Source organism: Leptodactylus fuscus, chromosome 5, assembly GCF_031893055.1.
Source record: "Leptodactylus fuscus isolate aLepFus1 chromosome 5, aLepFus1.hap2, whole genome shotgun sequence".
Classification (NCBI taxonomy): domain Eukaryota; kingdom Metazoa; phylum Chordata; class Amphibia; order Anura; family Leptodactylidae; genus Leptodactylus; species Leptodactylus fuscus.
The window spans coordinates 185,591,100-185,607,210 of NC_134269.1; the positions used below are offsets into that span (position 1 = coordinate 185,591,100).

The 16,111-nt window shown below is 42.0% G+C and overlaps 1 protein-coding gene across 1 annotated transcript; it reads left to right on the forward strand.

Moving 5' to 3' along the window:
• Positions 1 to 333: 333 nt before the first annotated feature.
• On the forward strand, positions 334 to 6,485 carry LOC142205036 (carbohydrate sulfotransferase 1-like). The gene is made up of 2 exons (XM_075276386.1): positions 334 to 495; positions 5,274 to 6,485. Exons 1-2 carry the CDS (start codon positions 354 to 356, stop codon positions 6,359 to 6,361), a joined length of 1,230 nt encoding a protein of 409 aa, XP_075132487.1. The 5' UTR covers positions 334 to 353; the 3' UTR covers positions 6,362 to 6,485.
• The last annotated feature ends 9,626 nt before the right edge of the window (positions 6,486 to 16,111 follow it).

Genomic DNA, 16,111 nt, shown 5'->3' on the forward strand with positions numbered 1-16,111 from the left:
CTCACAGGTAATTAGCTTTACTATAGTTAGCCCATCCCCAGTAATTAATTACCTGTGAGATTGGAGTAGGGGAACCACCCCGAGGAACAGGGGAAGCTGCTTCAGTGAAATGAGCTACCATCATAAGCGCTCTCCAGGACGAGGTAAGTAAATTACAACTCCCCAAACAACCCATTGAAGTAACTTTTTAGGATCTCCATCTCAGATATTGTCAGGCTTGTGTTACATGAACTTTTATGCAGAATCCTATTATCTGTGTAAATGGCCTTTGGATCATTGTTCCCATTAATCACGGTTGTTTAATGTCTTCCATAGGAGCCGTGAACACACCGCTGGAGCTATGTAAATTCTGAATGATGGAGTGTTCATGGAAAGTCCTTTTGCTAATAGTCTTTACATCACTGGGAATCCAATACACGGCCATTAAGTCCCTCAGGATGAACTTCACATCACCTTGCAGGAACGTCGCTGAGAATCGCTGTGGACACATCAAAGGTAACAACATGGCTTCCTTATTTTTCACATCAGTATTTCTATGCCAAAAGCAGAAGTATTGCACAGAGAACAAAAAACTATAATGGAAATATCTGTACTGCATCTTTATTTAGATTCGACTTCTGGTTTAGTCTTATAAACAGTGCCAGACTGGCCCACCGGAGTACCAGAAAATCTTCACATGGACCCAGGCTCTAACATAGTGTTGGTCCAGCAAGGGACACCCAAAGGGTTGAAGGGTGCTATGGCCTATTTCCTACGGGTTATTGGAGGGTGGCCCCCAGGGTCATGTTATCTAGTGGGCCCAATAAACCTCAGTCCAACACTGCTTACAAATACAGATGTCAAATACAGACCAAAAGCTGGCCAGAATACTGGTGAATGATAGACACTTAATGGTTTGAGATACATTCACTCTACCATTCTGGTGGTCAGGTCATCAGTATTAGACATTTTGTGTTGAAGACAGTGTCATACTTACCAACTCTGCTGAAGGCTCACGAAGAATGGGGAGAACTCTTGATGTTCAGGAAGAGTCAGCAAATCTCTGGGCAAGATGTCTATATTTAATCGATGTCTACAAATGGGGTTAAATCGATATCCTGATGTTGCTGTGCTTGAGATTCTCAGTAACAAAAAAAAAGATAGATCAATGCCAGGGGCATAACTAAAGACAGGTGCAAAAGTTTGGCTTGGGTCCCCCTGGCAACTTCTACTCATACCCATCTCCTTCTCAGCAGTGTCCCATCCATACATTTCCCCTCCTATCTCCATTTAGACTTGTTCATGTCTGTGCACACAAGCTTCCTATTATTCCCAGTCCCTATTAGTGCCCCCTTTGTGCCACCCCCACAGAATCTCTCCTTTCTATATGCTGCTAACCAACTGCTACTATTTGGAATTAAAGGGATACTTTTCTCCTTTCTGACAGTGGAAGGCTGAGGATCATAAATCTTTTCACTCCAGTGCACCAGAGGGCAGAAGTGATACATTTACAATTCACAGTCTGCCAGCCATTAGTCAGAAAGGAGATCAAAGAAGTTTAACCAACCCTAATATGTTGAGGGTGATCTGTGCCTCTTCTGGGTCTGTACCAACTGCGACTCCTATCGTTACCCCTCATTCTGTTTGTGACTCAAGAGTTGTACTTGTGGCAACAATGGGGTCCCGATGTCTCCCTCTCCATATGCACTGGAGCAGGTGTCACAAGGAAATAAGACAAATCTTTCGTCATGCAAAAGGACTGGAGTCACCCCCAAAATTGTACTGTAGCCTCAGCCTCATAGAATGGAACAGAACCAGAAAGAGGAATGTAAAACTAGTTGAAATCTCTGGGGAAGCGAATCCTAACAACTTTCTCCTCCATCTTCTCCTCCATAGTATTTCCATACCGCTTACGTCTCAGGATTTTCATGTCTTTTTCTGTCCAGGATAATCACTGTTGTGCTTTATTTGCATTTTGATGCTACAGAAATGGCGCTCTTGGACATTATTGTCTCGCTTCCTCGCTGTATTGTTGACCTCACACATCATTAACATTTTATAGGCCGTAACTCCACAAACCTCATTCAGGCAGATTATAAATCCGGTCACATAAAGAGTAAAGGGATCCTCATGACACTTCCTATAAATTTCTATAGGACTCCTCCTGCGGCGTCCTCCCTTTATAGTCACACTATTTATGCACTTGGTGTCCCATTCATCGCAGTTGTTGTCAGCGGTTTCCCGGTTATTAGTCTTCTCATCGAAATTTGCACAAACAAGTGGATCTATAATCGGTACAAGCAATTCTCACAAGACATTAAAGAGGCAGATTGCTGCTTTATGATGTTTTTATATTAGTCCCTGGGGGGATGGGGGAAATGTGGAGCTAATGCAAACATAAGATGCACAATACATAATACATGCATCAGTTTAAAGGCAATGTGTCACCAGAAAATGACCGAGTCTTTTTCAAATCAAGTTTCAAGCTAAAAACATATTTTTACAGAATATTTGATGAGGTTTTTTGAAATTTTCAATAATTTTAAAAATTCCTAAAAATGCTGCAGTCAAGCCATATAATATGCTAAGGCTTTCTGTTTTCTATAGATTTCTTTGCAGCAGCCACCTCACTTACAGCACAAGGTATAGAATCCACCAATCACAAGAGGAGATATTACAGTTTATTTACACCCCCACTTATGATGACCTCAGCACAGACCACAGGGGGTGCCCAGAAAACTCTCCAATAGAAGTTATTAGGGTTTATTACACATCAGTATATTACACAGAACCAGGTATCACATCAGTATCTTACACAGAACCAGGTATCACATCAGTATCTTACACAGAATTAGGTATCACATCAGTATATTACACAGAACCAGGTATCACATCAATATATCACACAGAACCATGTATCACATCAGTGTATTACACAGAACCAGACAACGCATCAGTATATTACACAAAACCAGGTATAACATCAGTATATTACACAGAACCAGTATCACATCAATATATCACACAGAACCAGGTATCGTATCAGTATATTACACAGAACCAGAGACCACATCAATATATTACACAGAACCAGGTATCGCATCAATATATTACACAGAACAAAGTATCACATTAGTATATTACACAGAACCAGAGACCACATCAGTATATTACACAGAACCAGGTATCGCATCAATGTATTACACAGAACCAGATATCACTTCAGTATATTACACAGAACCAGGTATCGCATCAATGTATTACACAGAACCAGATATCACTTCAGTATATTACACAGAACCAGAGATCACATCAGTATATTACACAGAACCAGGTATCGCATCAGTGTATTACACAGAACCAGAGAACGCATCAGTATATTACATAAAACCAGGTATAACATCAGTGTATTACACAGAACCAGGTATCACATCAGTATATTACACAGAACCAGGTATCGCATCAGTGTATTACACAAAACAAGGTATTACATCAGTATATTACACAGAACCAGAGAACACATCAGTATATTACACAGAACCAGGTATAACATCAGTATATTACACAGAACAAGGTATCGCATCAGTGTATTACACAGAACCAAATATCACATCAGTATATTACACAGAACCAGGTATCACATCAGTATATCACACAGAACCATATATCACATCAGTATATCACACAGAACCATATATCACATCAGTATATCACACGGAACCAGATATCACATCAGTATATCACACAGAACCAGATATCACATCAGTATATCACACAGAACCATATATCACATCAGTATATCACACAGAACCATATATCACATCAGTATATCACACAGAACCAGATATCACATCAGTATATCACAAAGTACCAGATATCACATCAGTGTATCACACAGAACCAGGTATTACGTCAGTATATCACACAGAACCAGGTATCCCATCAGTATATTACACAGAACCAGATATCACATCAGTGTATTACAGAGAACCAGGTATCATCTCAGTATATTACACAGAACCAGATATCACATCAATGTATTACACAGAACCAAATATCACATCAGTATATTACACAGAACCAGGTATCACATCAGTATATCACACAGAACCATATATCACATCAGTATATCACACAGAACCATATATCACATCAGTATATCACACAGAACCAGATATCACATCAGTATATCACACAGAACCAGATATCACATCAGTATATCACAAAGTACCAGATATCACATCAGTGTATCACACAGAACCAGGTATTACGTCAGTATATCACACAGAACCAGGTATCCCATCAGTATATTACACAGAACCAGATATCACATCAGTGTATTACAGAGAACCAGGTATCATCTCAGTATATTACACAGAACCAGATATCACATCAGTATATTACACAGAACTAGGCCTAGACCGGGACTAATAAAAATAGTCATGGTACTATAACTCAAGTCACTGCAACCCACAAACATAGCCATAGGGAGGCCCAAATATATATTTTTTTGTTCATGTGTTGACCTGTACATTTCCAAGATCAAGATAGCCTCACCATTCTTGGTCCCCAGCATGACCCTCCTCTCATTTTCAGTTGCCAACATGACTCCCCCTACCATTGCTGTCCCACAGCATGGCATCCTTTGAAATTGTGGTCATTAGCAGAGTTCCCCTCTCATTCCTAATCCCCAACATCATATCCCATAATGATCCTTTTTATGGCTTCCCCTTCATTCCTTGTTCCTAGCAGGGCTCCCCTCTCATACCTAGACCCCAACCTGGCTCCCTTTTCCATATTGCCCCTTAACTGCTAACTTTGATGAATTCTTGATTACATTTTACAGGCCAATTGGGAACTTTAAAGCCCACATTTGAACACACCAAGAATAGCCATTTTAGTGTGGGTTATTCATATAAATCATCTGTTTTGAGGTCCAGTTCCAAAAATTTTAATTGTTGGCATATACACTAGGCACCTCAGTGGTAGAATTTATTGACTATGACACCAATGACTCCAATGTGATGCTCCCGATATATCTGCAGTGTAGTGCAGCACAAGGCTACATCCCTATTGGGCTCATGGTATATGTGGTGTTTTCAAAGGTGTTCTCGGTGAAAATTTTGCTATAAAAAAGTGTTTGGATAAGGGGGGTTGGTCTGCTTATATACTTCCATAGAGTATAATGGGAGACTATTATTGGTCACTGAAAAAAAATCTTTAGGTGGGGGAATCTTTTCCAAGGTGTGGTCTTCTGGAGAGATTTCAATAATTATATTCTCTGTCTGTTGTAGACAATGTCACAAGAGTTTTATGTGAAGACATCAATGGACAACAGGGCAGAAAACACATCCTTATACTTGCCACTGCTAGAAGTGGATCATCATTTCTTGGACAACTTTTTAACCAAAACTCTGACATCTTCTATCTTTTTGAGCCCCTTTATCACGTACAGAGTATGTTCACCAATGCCAATGGCCTCCCTACAATAGACAGGAGATCTCTACTTGGGGCCTACAGAGACCTGCTCCATAACCTATATGACTGTGACTTCTATCTCTTGGAAAACTACATCAAGCCAGCCCCTAAGGGTCATATTACATCTTCATTTTTCAGAAGAGGATCAAGTAAAGCTTTATGTTCTCCTCCAGTGTGCAACCAGTCACAAGAAGTCCAAGAAAACCAATGTTTGAAAAGTTGTCGAAAGATAAATTTGACTTTGGCTTCCACTACTTGTCGATCTTACAAGACCATCGCCATAAAAACTATCAGAATTCCTGAGATCAACCATATGAGGACTCTAGTGGAGGATCCAAGACTGAACCTTAAAATAATTCACCTTGTCAGGGACCCCAGAGCCATTCTGGCCTCTAGAATAAGCACTTTTGTAGACCAGTATAGATCTTACCAAATATGGAACTCGTCAGGTCGAAGGCCACACAATGCAGACCTATCGCTGATCAGGAACACGTGTACGGATTACAGTAATTCAGTGGAGACTGCTTTCAGTAGACCTTCTTGGCTCAAAGGGAAGTATATGTTGGTACGGTATGAAGACCTTGCTAAGGATCCTATCAAGAAAGCCAATGAAATTTACAACTTTTTGGGTCTTCAGTGGAAGGAAGGTCTCTCATCATGGATTGAGGAGAACACAAATGCAACAGTTTCCCCCAATTTTAACAAATTTGGAACCATCCGGAAATCATCAGAGACCATAGAGAACTGGAGGCTACACTTACATCTCAGTATAGTCCAAACCATACAAGATGTATGCAACACCACCATGGCCCAAATGGGTTATCAACTGGTAGACAACATCCAGCAGTTGAAGAACCTCTCTCAGAGCCTGGTGGAACCAAGAACATTTCTGCCATTTATCTAATAAAAAGCAAAAAGAGCAAAATTCTTGGTGTCAGCTACATTTTCAAAGCAACGGAGATTAATAGGATATCACAAAGCTCAAGTCTGAATGGGTCCATAACAGCAAGTGACAAGATGTAAGATGAAGAAGCCTAGGAGTCGGCAGAAAATTAATTCTCAAATGATGTTCTGCTCCTTTCAAGGCAGAAAAATTTCAATCATTTTAGTCAAAGTAACAAATTACTTTTTTTAATTAAATTTTTATTTCCTATTCCAGTGTAAATGTGTTTTCTACTGTATATAATGGATGTACAGTACATGAGTCCGATGTGGTTGCTACAGAATGGGTTCAGCCAGGATTTTATATCCAGTTATTATATGCTCTAACAACACATTTTATAGTGCTGTAAAGAGAACTCGGACCTCAGGGTTATTTAAGGGGATGATAGAAGATTAATAAAGAAGGAAACAGCACCACCCCTTATCAAGAGGTTCTGCCTGGTATTGCATTCACTTAAACAAGGATATGCTGTGCAGTTTTCCATTTAAAGGAGGTTGATCAGGAATAGAAAAACATCTGAAAACAGCACCACACCTGTCCATAGGCTGTATAAGGTATTGCAGCTGGAACTACAATGGCATACACAAACCATGGACTGGTTAGGCACAGTTTGTGGAAGAAAACAGCCATCCTTTTCCAATCGTAGACAGCCACTTTAATCCCTTTCAGCCAAAAGGAACGTGTATATATATATATATATATATATATATATATATATATATATATATATAGTACACAACGTCAGAGTGATACCACACAGGGTACCGGGAGCGGGTCATCAGACCCCAACAAATCAAGCCAACCCTGCAGATAGTTAGGTTAGCATCACCTGAATTCCACTGGGGAAAATAAAGCATTTAGTCAGCCAGAAATTGTGCAAGTTCTCCCACTTAAAAAAGATGAGGTTGGCCTGTAATTGACATCATGGGTAGACCTCAACTATGAGAGACAAAATGAGAAAACAAATCCAGAAAATCACATTGTCTGATTTTGAAAGAATTTATTTGCAAATTGTATTTCCCCCTCCTCGGCTTATACTTGAGTCAATAAGTTTTCCCAGCTTTTTTGTGGTAAAATTAGGGGCCTATTAAAATTAGGGGCTTATATTCGATTATACTCGAGTATATACGGTACTTTTTAGTGGTGACAGACTCCCTTTAAGTAAAAGCACTACCAGCTTTCCCTCATTACTTACTGTAGGTTTTTCCTTTTAAATTGGTGTTCCACCTTTGACTAATATTTGATATTGAGTCAATAACTACTGTATATAATCTGGAATCTTTGTAGTATAGCTATTACTTTGTCTGGTTTCACTTTTTTGCTGTTAATTTTAAATGTGTACAGAGCAAAAAAGAAACAAAGATAGAGACAGCTGATGGCGACAGTTCTAATTCTGTCTTATGAGATGACAAAGCATAGCAAGACTCGGAAACACATGATAATTTACAGGGATTCTATCATTAAAATCCAATTTTTTCTCGATCACATGTAGAAATAGCCTTAAGAAAGGCTATTCTTCTCATACCTTTAGATGTCTTCTCCGCGCCGCCGTTCCGTAGAAATCCCAATTTTCGTCTGTATGCAAATGAGTTCTCTTGCAGCACTGTGCGGCGGTCCCCAGCGCTCAAACAGCACTGGGGGCATCCCCAATACTGCGAGAGTACTCTCCATTGCCACCTTCATCTTCTTCCGGAACGGCCTCTCCGTGCGTCTTCTTCTGGAGCTGGATTCAAATTTCAACGCACGCGCAGTCGGCTCTGTCATTGGGACTTGGGCAGAGCCGACTGCACTTGCGCACGGCCATTTTTTTTGTGGCCACTTACCCCCGTGTATTGTGTAAGCGGCCACAAGAAAATGGCCGCTTACATCAGGCAGGCATGCGCAGTCGGCTCAGCTAGAGACCCAACAGCTGAGCCAACTGTGCATGTGTAGAAATTTGAATCCAGCTCCAGAAGAAGACGCACAGAGAGGCCATTCCTGAAGAAAATGAAGGCGGTGCTGGAGATTTCTCTTGAAGCATTGGGGATGCCCCCAGTGCTGTTTGAGTGCAGGGGACCGCCCCCAGTGCTGCGAGAGGACTCATTTACATACAGACGAAAACCGGGATTTCTACCGAACGGCAGCGTGGAGAAGACATCTAAAAGTAGGAGAAGGCTTTCTTAAGGCTATTCCTACGTGTGATCAAGAAAAAAATGTGATTTTACTGATAGAATCCCTTTAAAGGGATTTTCCTATGAACATAAATATATTCTATTTTCTACAATTGTTCTAAGGCCCGTTTCACATCTGTGTTCGGTATTCCATTTGGTGAGTCTGCTTGGGGACAACCCTTCCCCCCCCCCCCCCCCAAACGGAATACCAAACACATTAAAAAGTGGTTATCTAAGAAACCACACAAACCTTATAGATTATAATGGGGTCTGTGTGTTTTCCACACAGAGTCCACACGAATCATGTGGAGAGAAAAGTACTGCAAGCAGCACTTTTCTCTCCACATGTTTTGTGCGGAGGCCATACGGAAAACACACGGATCCCATTATAGTCTATGGGGCCCGTGTAGTTTCTTAGCTAACTGCTTTTTAATGTGTACGGTATTCCATTCAGGGGGTACCCAAGTGGACTTCCCGAACGGAATACTGAACGCAGATGTCATCCAGGACTAAGTTCTAAATTTACAAAAGTTAAACATTTTGAAAAATAATCAAAAATATTTTGAAGATTGTTGACAATCTGTTGTCTTGATCGGTTACCAATTGATGCCACCATAATTGAAGGAACTTTCTATGGTCTGGGATTTGTCAGAAATCCAACCTTGGTGTTCTTATTGTGGACAGGTTATCAGGCTCTACATGTAGGAGAGGATAACCCGGCCACAATAAGGAAATCATGACTGGGTTTCTGACAAGTCCGAGTCATAGAAATCTTCTGTATTCATGGACATATCCTTTGGCAACCTATCAATACAACAGACAAAGATGATTACAGAAAAATTTTAAAACTCTGCAAATTTTTTAATTATTTATATTTGCAAAATTATTAAATTTTTACATTTACAAATCTACAAATTGTTACGTTCATGAGAAAACACACAGATCCCATTATAGTCTATGGGGCCCGTGTGGTTTCTTACCTAACTGCTTTTTAATGCATACGGTATTACTATTTGCTGTTCAAAACATTCTAAAAGGAAAGAGCTGCAATAGCCAGATCCGGCCACTACACCTTTTGCGGCGCTGTGCTTCTGGTCAGTATAGCTTTTTATCGTGCTCTGTAGCCTTCTGATTGGATAAACCCATCTGTTATCTTTAGTTGGTATTTAACCTAAGGCAACAAGAGTGATGAAAAGTGAAGATAACCATCCATGATCCTCTGACAGCCCCATCTTCATTTGCTTAGCAGTGGATCCTAATCTGACGCCCTTTCCTGTAAAGCAGATTTATGTGACATGGTGACAATTCCCACTGAGCACCAGGATGTAGACATTAGGTCTCTTAAAACACTTAGGCCTTATTCACACACTAGTATTTTGTTTAGGGATTTTAAGCCAAAACAGAAGTACAGACTACTCAGAGAGAAGGTATAATAATGTACCTGCTTTGTGTTTCGTCCTATAATTACCCATGCAAAACACTGACATGTGAATAAGGCTTTAAGCCTCACGCATGTGAACATTGTAGAAGTAGTTTGTTTGTTTTTTAAAGTCTACAGGAAAACTGCAGAAAAAAACCCCCTGTGTCTGCCACAGCCTTTTCCTCAGCGTTTTTTTTGGCTGCGGCTCAATACTGGGCACCAATAAAAAAATAAAAAAAATTGGACATGTGAATAACTCATTGAAATCAATGGATGGAATTTATCAACCCACTTATGACAGTTTTCTGATACAGATGCGTGCAATAGTGGCACATCTTTGGCCCACTGCCCCTTCTTGCACCAAAGATACACCCCCCAATTCTTGTACAGCACCTCGCTTACCACTGGACAGATAGGTAGACTGGTGCAAGATGGGGACACCTCCGCCGACATTTATTGTAACTCACCACAGGAAACACAGTTGAGTTTTACAGGAAATCTGCGCAGTTTCCTGACTAGTGGAGATTTCAGTTCTGGCGCAGGGACGGGCACCTGATTTATTAACAGCCGGAACGTCTTCATTCAGGCACAGTTAGCGTCAGCTGAGGCCTTTATTAAGACTGGTATATCTATCTGTCCCAGGCCATCACGTATGACGTTATATCAGCCAACATGCATTTCCACATTGAGGTCTCCTCGAACATAGTCTAAATAAATGACTAGTAAAAGCTGCAGACTCCGGTAATGCCGCCATCAGTCATACTAATGGGGGATTCCACCTCCAGATGACTGCAATCCAAATCCAGTATACTATTCAGAGCACAGCAAAGCCCCCATGTACCAGAGCTATGACAATATACAGATCCATCTGAGAACATTAATATAAAGCTGAAAAAATACAAAAGATTACAAAGACAGATCTGCACACAGCCAGGAGTGGGAAAAGGAGAACCGAAGAAGGTTTTCAAGGAATGTGTGACGGTAGGCAGATCTCTCTTCACATGAAAATGGGACTAAGTTGCTGGTGTCTGAAGCCATTGCTACACACTTCAGGTAGGTTGGAATTGTTAAGCCCTAGAAATGACCAAACCCTTCCATCTCATCGCCAGGCAATAGAATACAAAGCGGGTTGGTGGTTTTTGGAGATAGTACTTGCTAGTTAAAAGGGGCTGTCCGGGAAATGTTTTTTAGATTTTTACCCCTTAAAATTACATGTTACCTATATTCCACGGGTCAGGAGGATTAGATACGGACCTCTGAATACAGTACCAAATGTCGGAGGGTTAGATACGCGTGTATGCACACAGTTCCACACGCCGCAGGATTAGATACACCCGGCAGCACACAGTACCACACGATGGAGGATTAGATACGCATATCAGCACACAGTTCCACATGCCGGAGGATTAGTTACGCGCGTCCGCATACAGTTCCACGTGCCAGAGGATTAGATACACGTGTCAGCACACAGTACCAAACGCCAGAGGATTAGCTACTTGGGTCTGCACACAGTACCACACGCCGGAGGATTAGATATGCACGTCTGCACACAGTACCATATGATGCCGGAGGATTAGATACGCACTTCTGCACACAGTACCATATGCTGGAGTATTAGATATGTGCGTCTGCTAACAGTTCTACACATCTGAGGATTAGACAAACGATTCAGGATATAAATAATCCCAAAAAAAAGGTATGAAGTATTCAACATACACAAAAAGTGTTATAAAATGACATACTTTATTATCATTAATAAAAAGTTATATACACATATAAAGACACATAGAACACCAATAATTCAAACGAAAAGGACAACCCACAGATACGGGTGTAACACTGTCAGACCACTGGAGTAGAAATACACAATGACACTAAGAAACTATCTGTTACCCACATGGCAAAATGGGCACACATACATATCTAGGTGTACATCATCTCCCTCCTAAAGTATGTAAGTATATGCAGTATAAGGGAGGAGAGAAAAAATATATACTCACAGAAAAAATATATACCAGGGGGTAGGGGAGACCCAGTAAATCATGCAAAGTAAATGCTATACATGTTCATCCATACCCTTACATGGCATATCTGAATAAACTCAATAGTAAAGAGACATGAAAAGTTAATCCTCAACATAGATTGGCAGAAAGCCCAACAGACATGCCTGAGGGGAAGAACATAAATCCCTTACCCATAATAAAGTGATCCGCGGGAGCCCGTAGCTGTGGGGAGTCCTAGCCCGACGCGCGTTTCGGCCGTATGACCGGCCTTCTTCCGGGGGTGGAGTCGGGTGCATACATGTGGCAATATAAATATGCCTCATCATAAGATGAGGAGCCAATAACCTACGTCGAGGAGAGGTCTAAGTTTGTTGCAGCAAGTAATATACTTCCTGTTCACGGGGCGAAGATGTGCTGGAGGAAGTTGGACGGTTCTTCCTCCAGCACATCTTCGCCCCGTGAACAGGAAGTATATTACTTGCTGCAACAAACTTAGACCTCTCCTCGACGTAGGTTATTGGCTCCTCATCTTATGATGAGGCATATTTATATTGCCACATGTATGCACCCGACTCCACCCCCGGAAGAAGGCCGGTCATACGGCCGAAACGCGCGTCGGGCTAGGACTCCCCACAGCTACGGGCTCCTGCGGATCACTTTATTATGGGTAAGGGATTTATGTTCTTCCCCTCAGGCATGTCTGTTGGGCTTTCTGCCAATCTATGTTGAGGATTAACTTTTCATGTCTCTTTACTATTGAGTTTATTCAGATATGCCATGTAAGGGTATGGATGAACATGTATAGCATTTACTTTGCATGATTTACTGGGTCTCCCCTACCCCCTGGTATATATTTTTTCTGTGAGTATATATTTTTTCTCTCCTCCCTTATACTGCATATACTTACATACTTTAGGAGGGAGATGATGTACACCTAGATATGTATGTGTGCCCATTTTGCCATGTGGGTAACAGATAGTTTCTTAGTGTCATTGTGTATTTCTACTCCAGTGGTCTGACAGTGTTACACCCGTATCTGTGGGTTGTCCTTTTTGTTTGAATTATTGGTGTTCTATGTGTCTTTATATGTGTATATAACTTTTTATTAATGATAATAAAGTATGTCATTTTATAACACTTTTTGTGTATGTTGAATACTTCATACCTTTTTTTTGGGGATTATTTATATCCTGAATCGTTTGTCTATATGCATTTTTCTGGTTGAAGTATGCTTCTTATAATTGGGGTTACCGGTGGGAGGTATCCATTTATATGCATTTAAGTAACTCTGAAACTCCCTTGTGCTATGCGTGTTCTACATCTGAGGATTAGATGCACGTCTGCACAAAATACCACACGGGGGAGGATTAGATACGCACCTCTGCACACAGTATCGCCCGCCGGAGGATTAGATATGCACGTCTGCACACAGTTATGCACGTTGTAGGACTAGATACATGCGTCTGCACACAATACCACAAGCAGGAGGATTAGATAAGCATCTCTGCCCACAGTACCACACACCAGAGGATTAGATATACACATCTGCACACAGTTTACATGTAATAATCCCAGGTAATAATATTGGTTAATATCACGTATGTTGTATTTAGGTATGAATTAATCAGGTAGATATACAAGTGTAACTATAAGGGCCCGTTCACACGGGCACAGAGGGGGCGAATTATGGCACGCAATCCACATCATAATCCGCCCCTCACAATGGTGGTCTATGGAGACCGCTAGCGTTCGTTTTTCTGCTTTTTGCTGCTAGCGAAAAAAAGAAGCGTCATGACTTTTCTTGAGGCGGATTCTGCCTCAGGTAGTAATTAGAAGTGAATGGGAGGGGGAATCGCGACCAAAAAAACGCGACACGGCTTTTTACGGTCCATTCACTGTCCAGGAGCAAAAAAACGCCTTGCGTTTCCTGAAGCGGTTTTTACCAAACACCGCTCAAGAAAACGCTCCAAAAAATGCCTCAAGGTCCCAAAACCGCTTCCTAATTAGGAAGCTTTTTTTTTCCCGGAACAAAATACGCCACACGGTATTCACATGTGAACTTAGCCTAAGGGTAGGCCTGGACAATGTCCAGCCCGGGGGCCACATCCAGCCCTCTGACTTCTTCTATCCGGCCCGCATAGCTAGTTGAAGTTTTTTCAAGGACCTGTGATGATGTCATCACAGCCTATCACCAGGATAGGCTATGACTCGTTAGTGGGCGGAGCCACACGGGACAGTGTGCTTGATGCAAGCTGCCAGCAATGGGGGCTACTGGATGATAAAGAGAGAAGAGACAGCATGTGTGAGCAAGAGGGGGGAACTAGGGGCAGATGTAGGGGGGCAGTTACACTGAATGCACATGGAGAGGGGACAATAAACTAGGGGGCAGATGGAGGGTGACATTAAACTAGGGCAGCTGGAGGAGGATATTAAACCATGGGAGGTAGCTGGAGGGGGACATGTCTGCCTCTAGTTGCCACCAGTTTAATGTCCCCCTCCAGCTGCCCCAGTTTAATGTCCCCTCTAGTTTCTGCTAGTTTATACTGGGGCACCAGGAGAGGGACTTAATACTGTGGGACATTTGGAGGGAAATGTTATAATGTGGGGGTGTATAATGTACAGGTGACTGTAGGAGGATTTTACTTTGTGGGGCACATGGAAAAATGACTGAGAATGGGCGGAGTCAGCAGAGAAGTGGGTGGAGCTAAATTTGCCACTGTGCGCATGGCTCTCTAGAACCGTTACAATTTCTCATGTGGCCGCATGGGAAAATTAATTGCCCACCCCTGCCTAAGGGGTATCAGTCACACCCCAGGCTCAGAGGAGTATCTCTGCCACATAAGACAGCAGCATTATAGATTGCTCATGGTAGGTGTTCACAAGTCACTGACAGGTTGCTATTCTATTTTCAAAGTAGTTCACTGAAGGAGTAACTAAAAAGTAACTTTTATTAGATCAGTTAAAATGATTTACTGGATGACTAGTCCTAGAAGATTGTGTAGGGGGGCAGACTAAATAACATGCATGTGACTGATACTGTAGCCACTTAGATACCAGAGCCAGTCTGCACAACACCTCACACTAAATAAAACATGATGAGTGAGACTACCTATCGCTCACTTGTATGCATATAGCCAAAAGGCCATCAGAGTCCTATGTACGCGTTTCCTGGGTCCTGTACCGGGCCGTTGATCAGGAGGAGTTTAAAGGGGCTCTATCAGCAAAATCATGCTGATAAAGCCCCACATATGCGTGAATAGTCTTTAAAAAGGCTATTCAGGCACCGCTAAAGTCAAATTAAACTAACCCCCCGTTTTAAAATAATACCCTAAAAAAGAATGTGATCTACTTATGCATCGTGCACGCTGGGCGGGCATTCAGGGTGTGTCTTCTTCTTCATCCACGCCTCCTCTTCCTGCGATGTCCTCGGGTCCCATCCTCCTCCGGTGCTCGCGAACCGACATTGATTAAAAAAAATGGCCTGGGCGCATGCGCAGTAGCATGCGGCTTCTACTACGGCTACTGCGCATGCGCCCAGGCCATTTTTTGTTATCAATGTCACTTCGCGAGCGCCGGAGGAAGACAGGACCGGAGGACATCGGAGGAAGAGGAGGCGTGGATGAAGAAGACGGCGCACCCTGAATGCCTGCCCAGCGTGCACGATGCGTAATTAGATCACATTCTTTTTTAGGGTATTATTTTAAAATGGTGGGGGTAGTTTAATATAACTTTAGCGGTGCCTGAATAGCCTTTTTAAAGGCTGATTTTGCTGACAGAGCCCCTTTAAAGACTCCTGATAGAAGCGAATGAGTGCGGTAAAAATCACAGTTCCCCTTCCCTTGGTGGTAGGACAGGGTACTTAGATGTATGCCGCCGACCGCGGCGTCTCAGCGGACTATAAATCAAAGGCCCCACCCCGGGGGCCGTCCCATTTCTGACCCGAATAGTAGCTATGTAGGGGTGTTAACAAAGGAGCATAACCTACATTACTAATTGACTGGCACATTTACCATCAGTGTATTTTCTTTGAGCTACTATACTAGCTGGCCAGCATTGTGATGCATTGCAGATCGCTACTGTTACCCATATAGACTGTTGGTGTATTGTGCACTGTGGTACGCGTATAAGATACAGTGGT

Coding starts and splice junctions, on each gene's coding strand:
- LOC142205036 (XM_075276386.1), top strand. CDS start 354: ATGATGGAGTGTTCATGGAAAGTCCTTTTGCTAATAGTCTTTACATCA. Junction 496..5,273: donor TCGCTGTGGACACATCAAAG/GTAACAACATGG, acceptor TGTCTGTTGTAG/ACAATGTCACAAGAGTTTTA.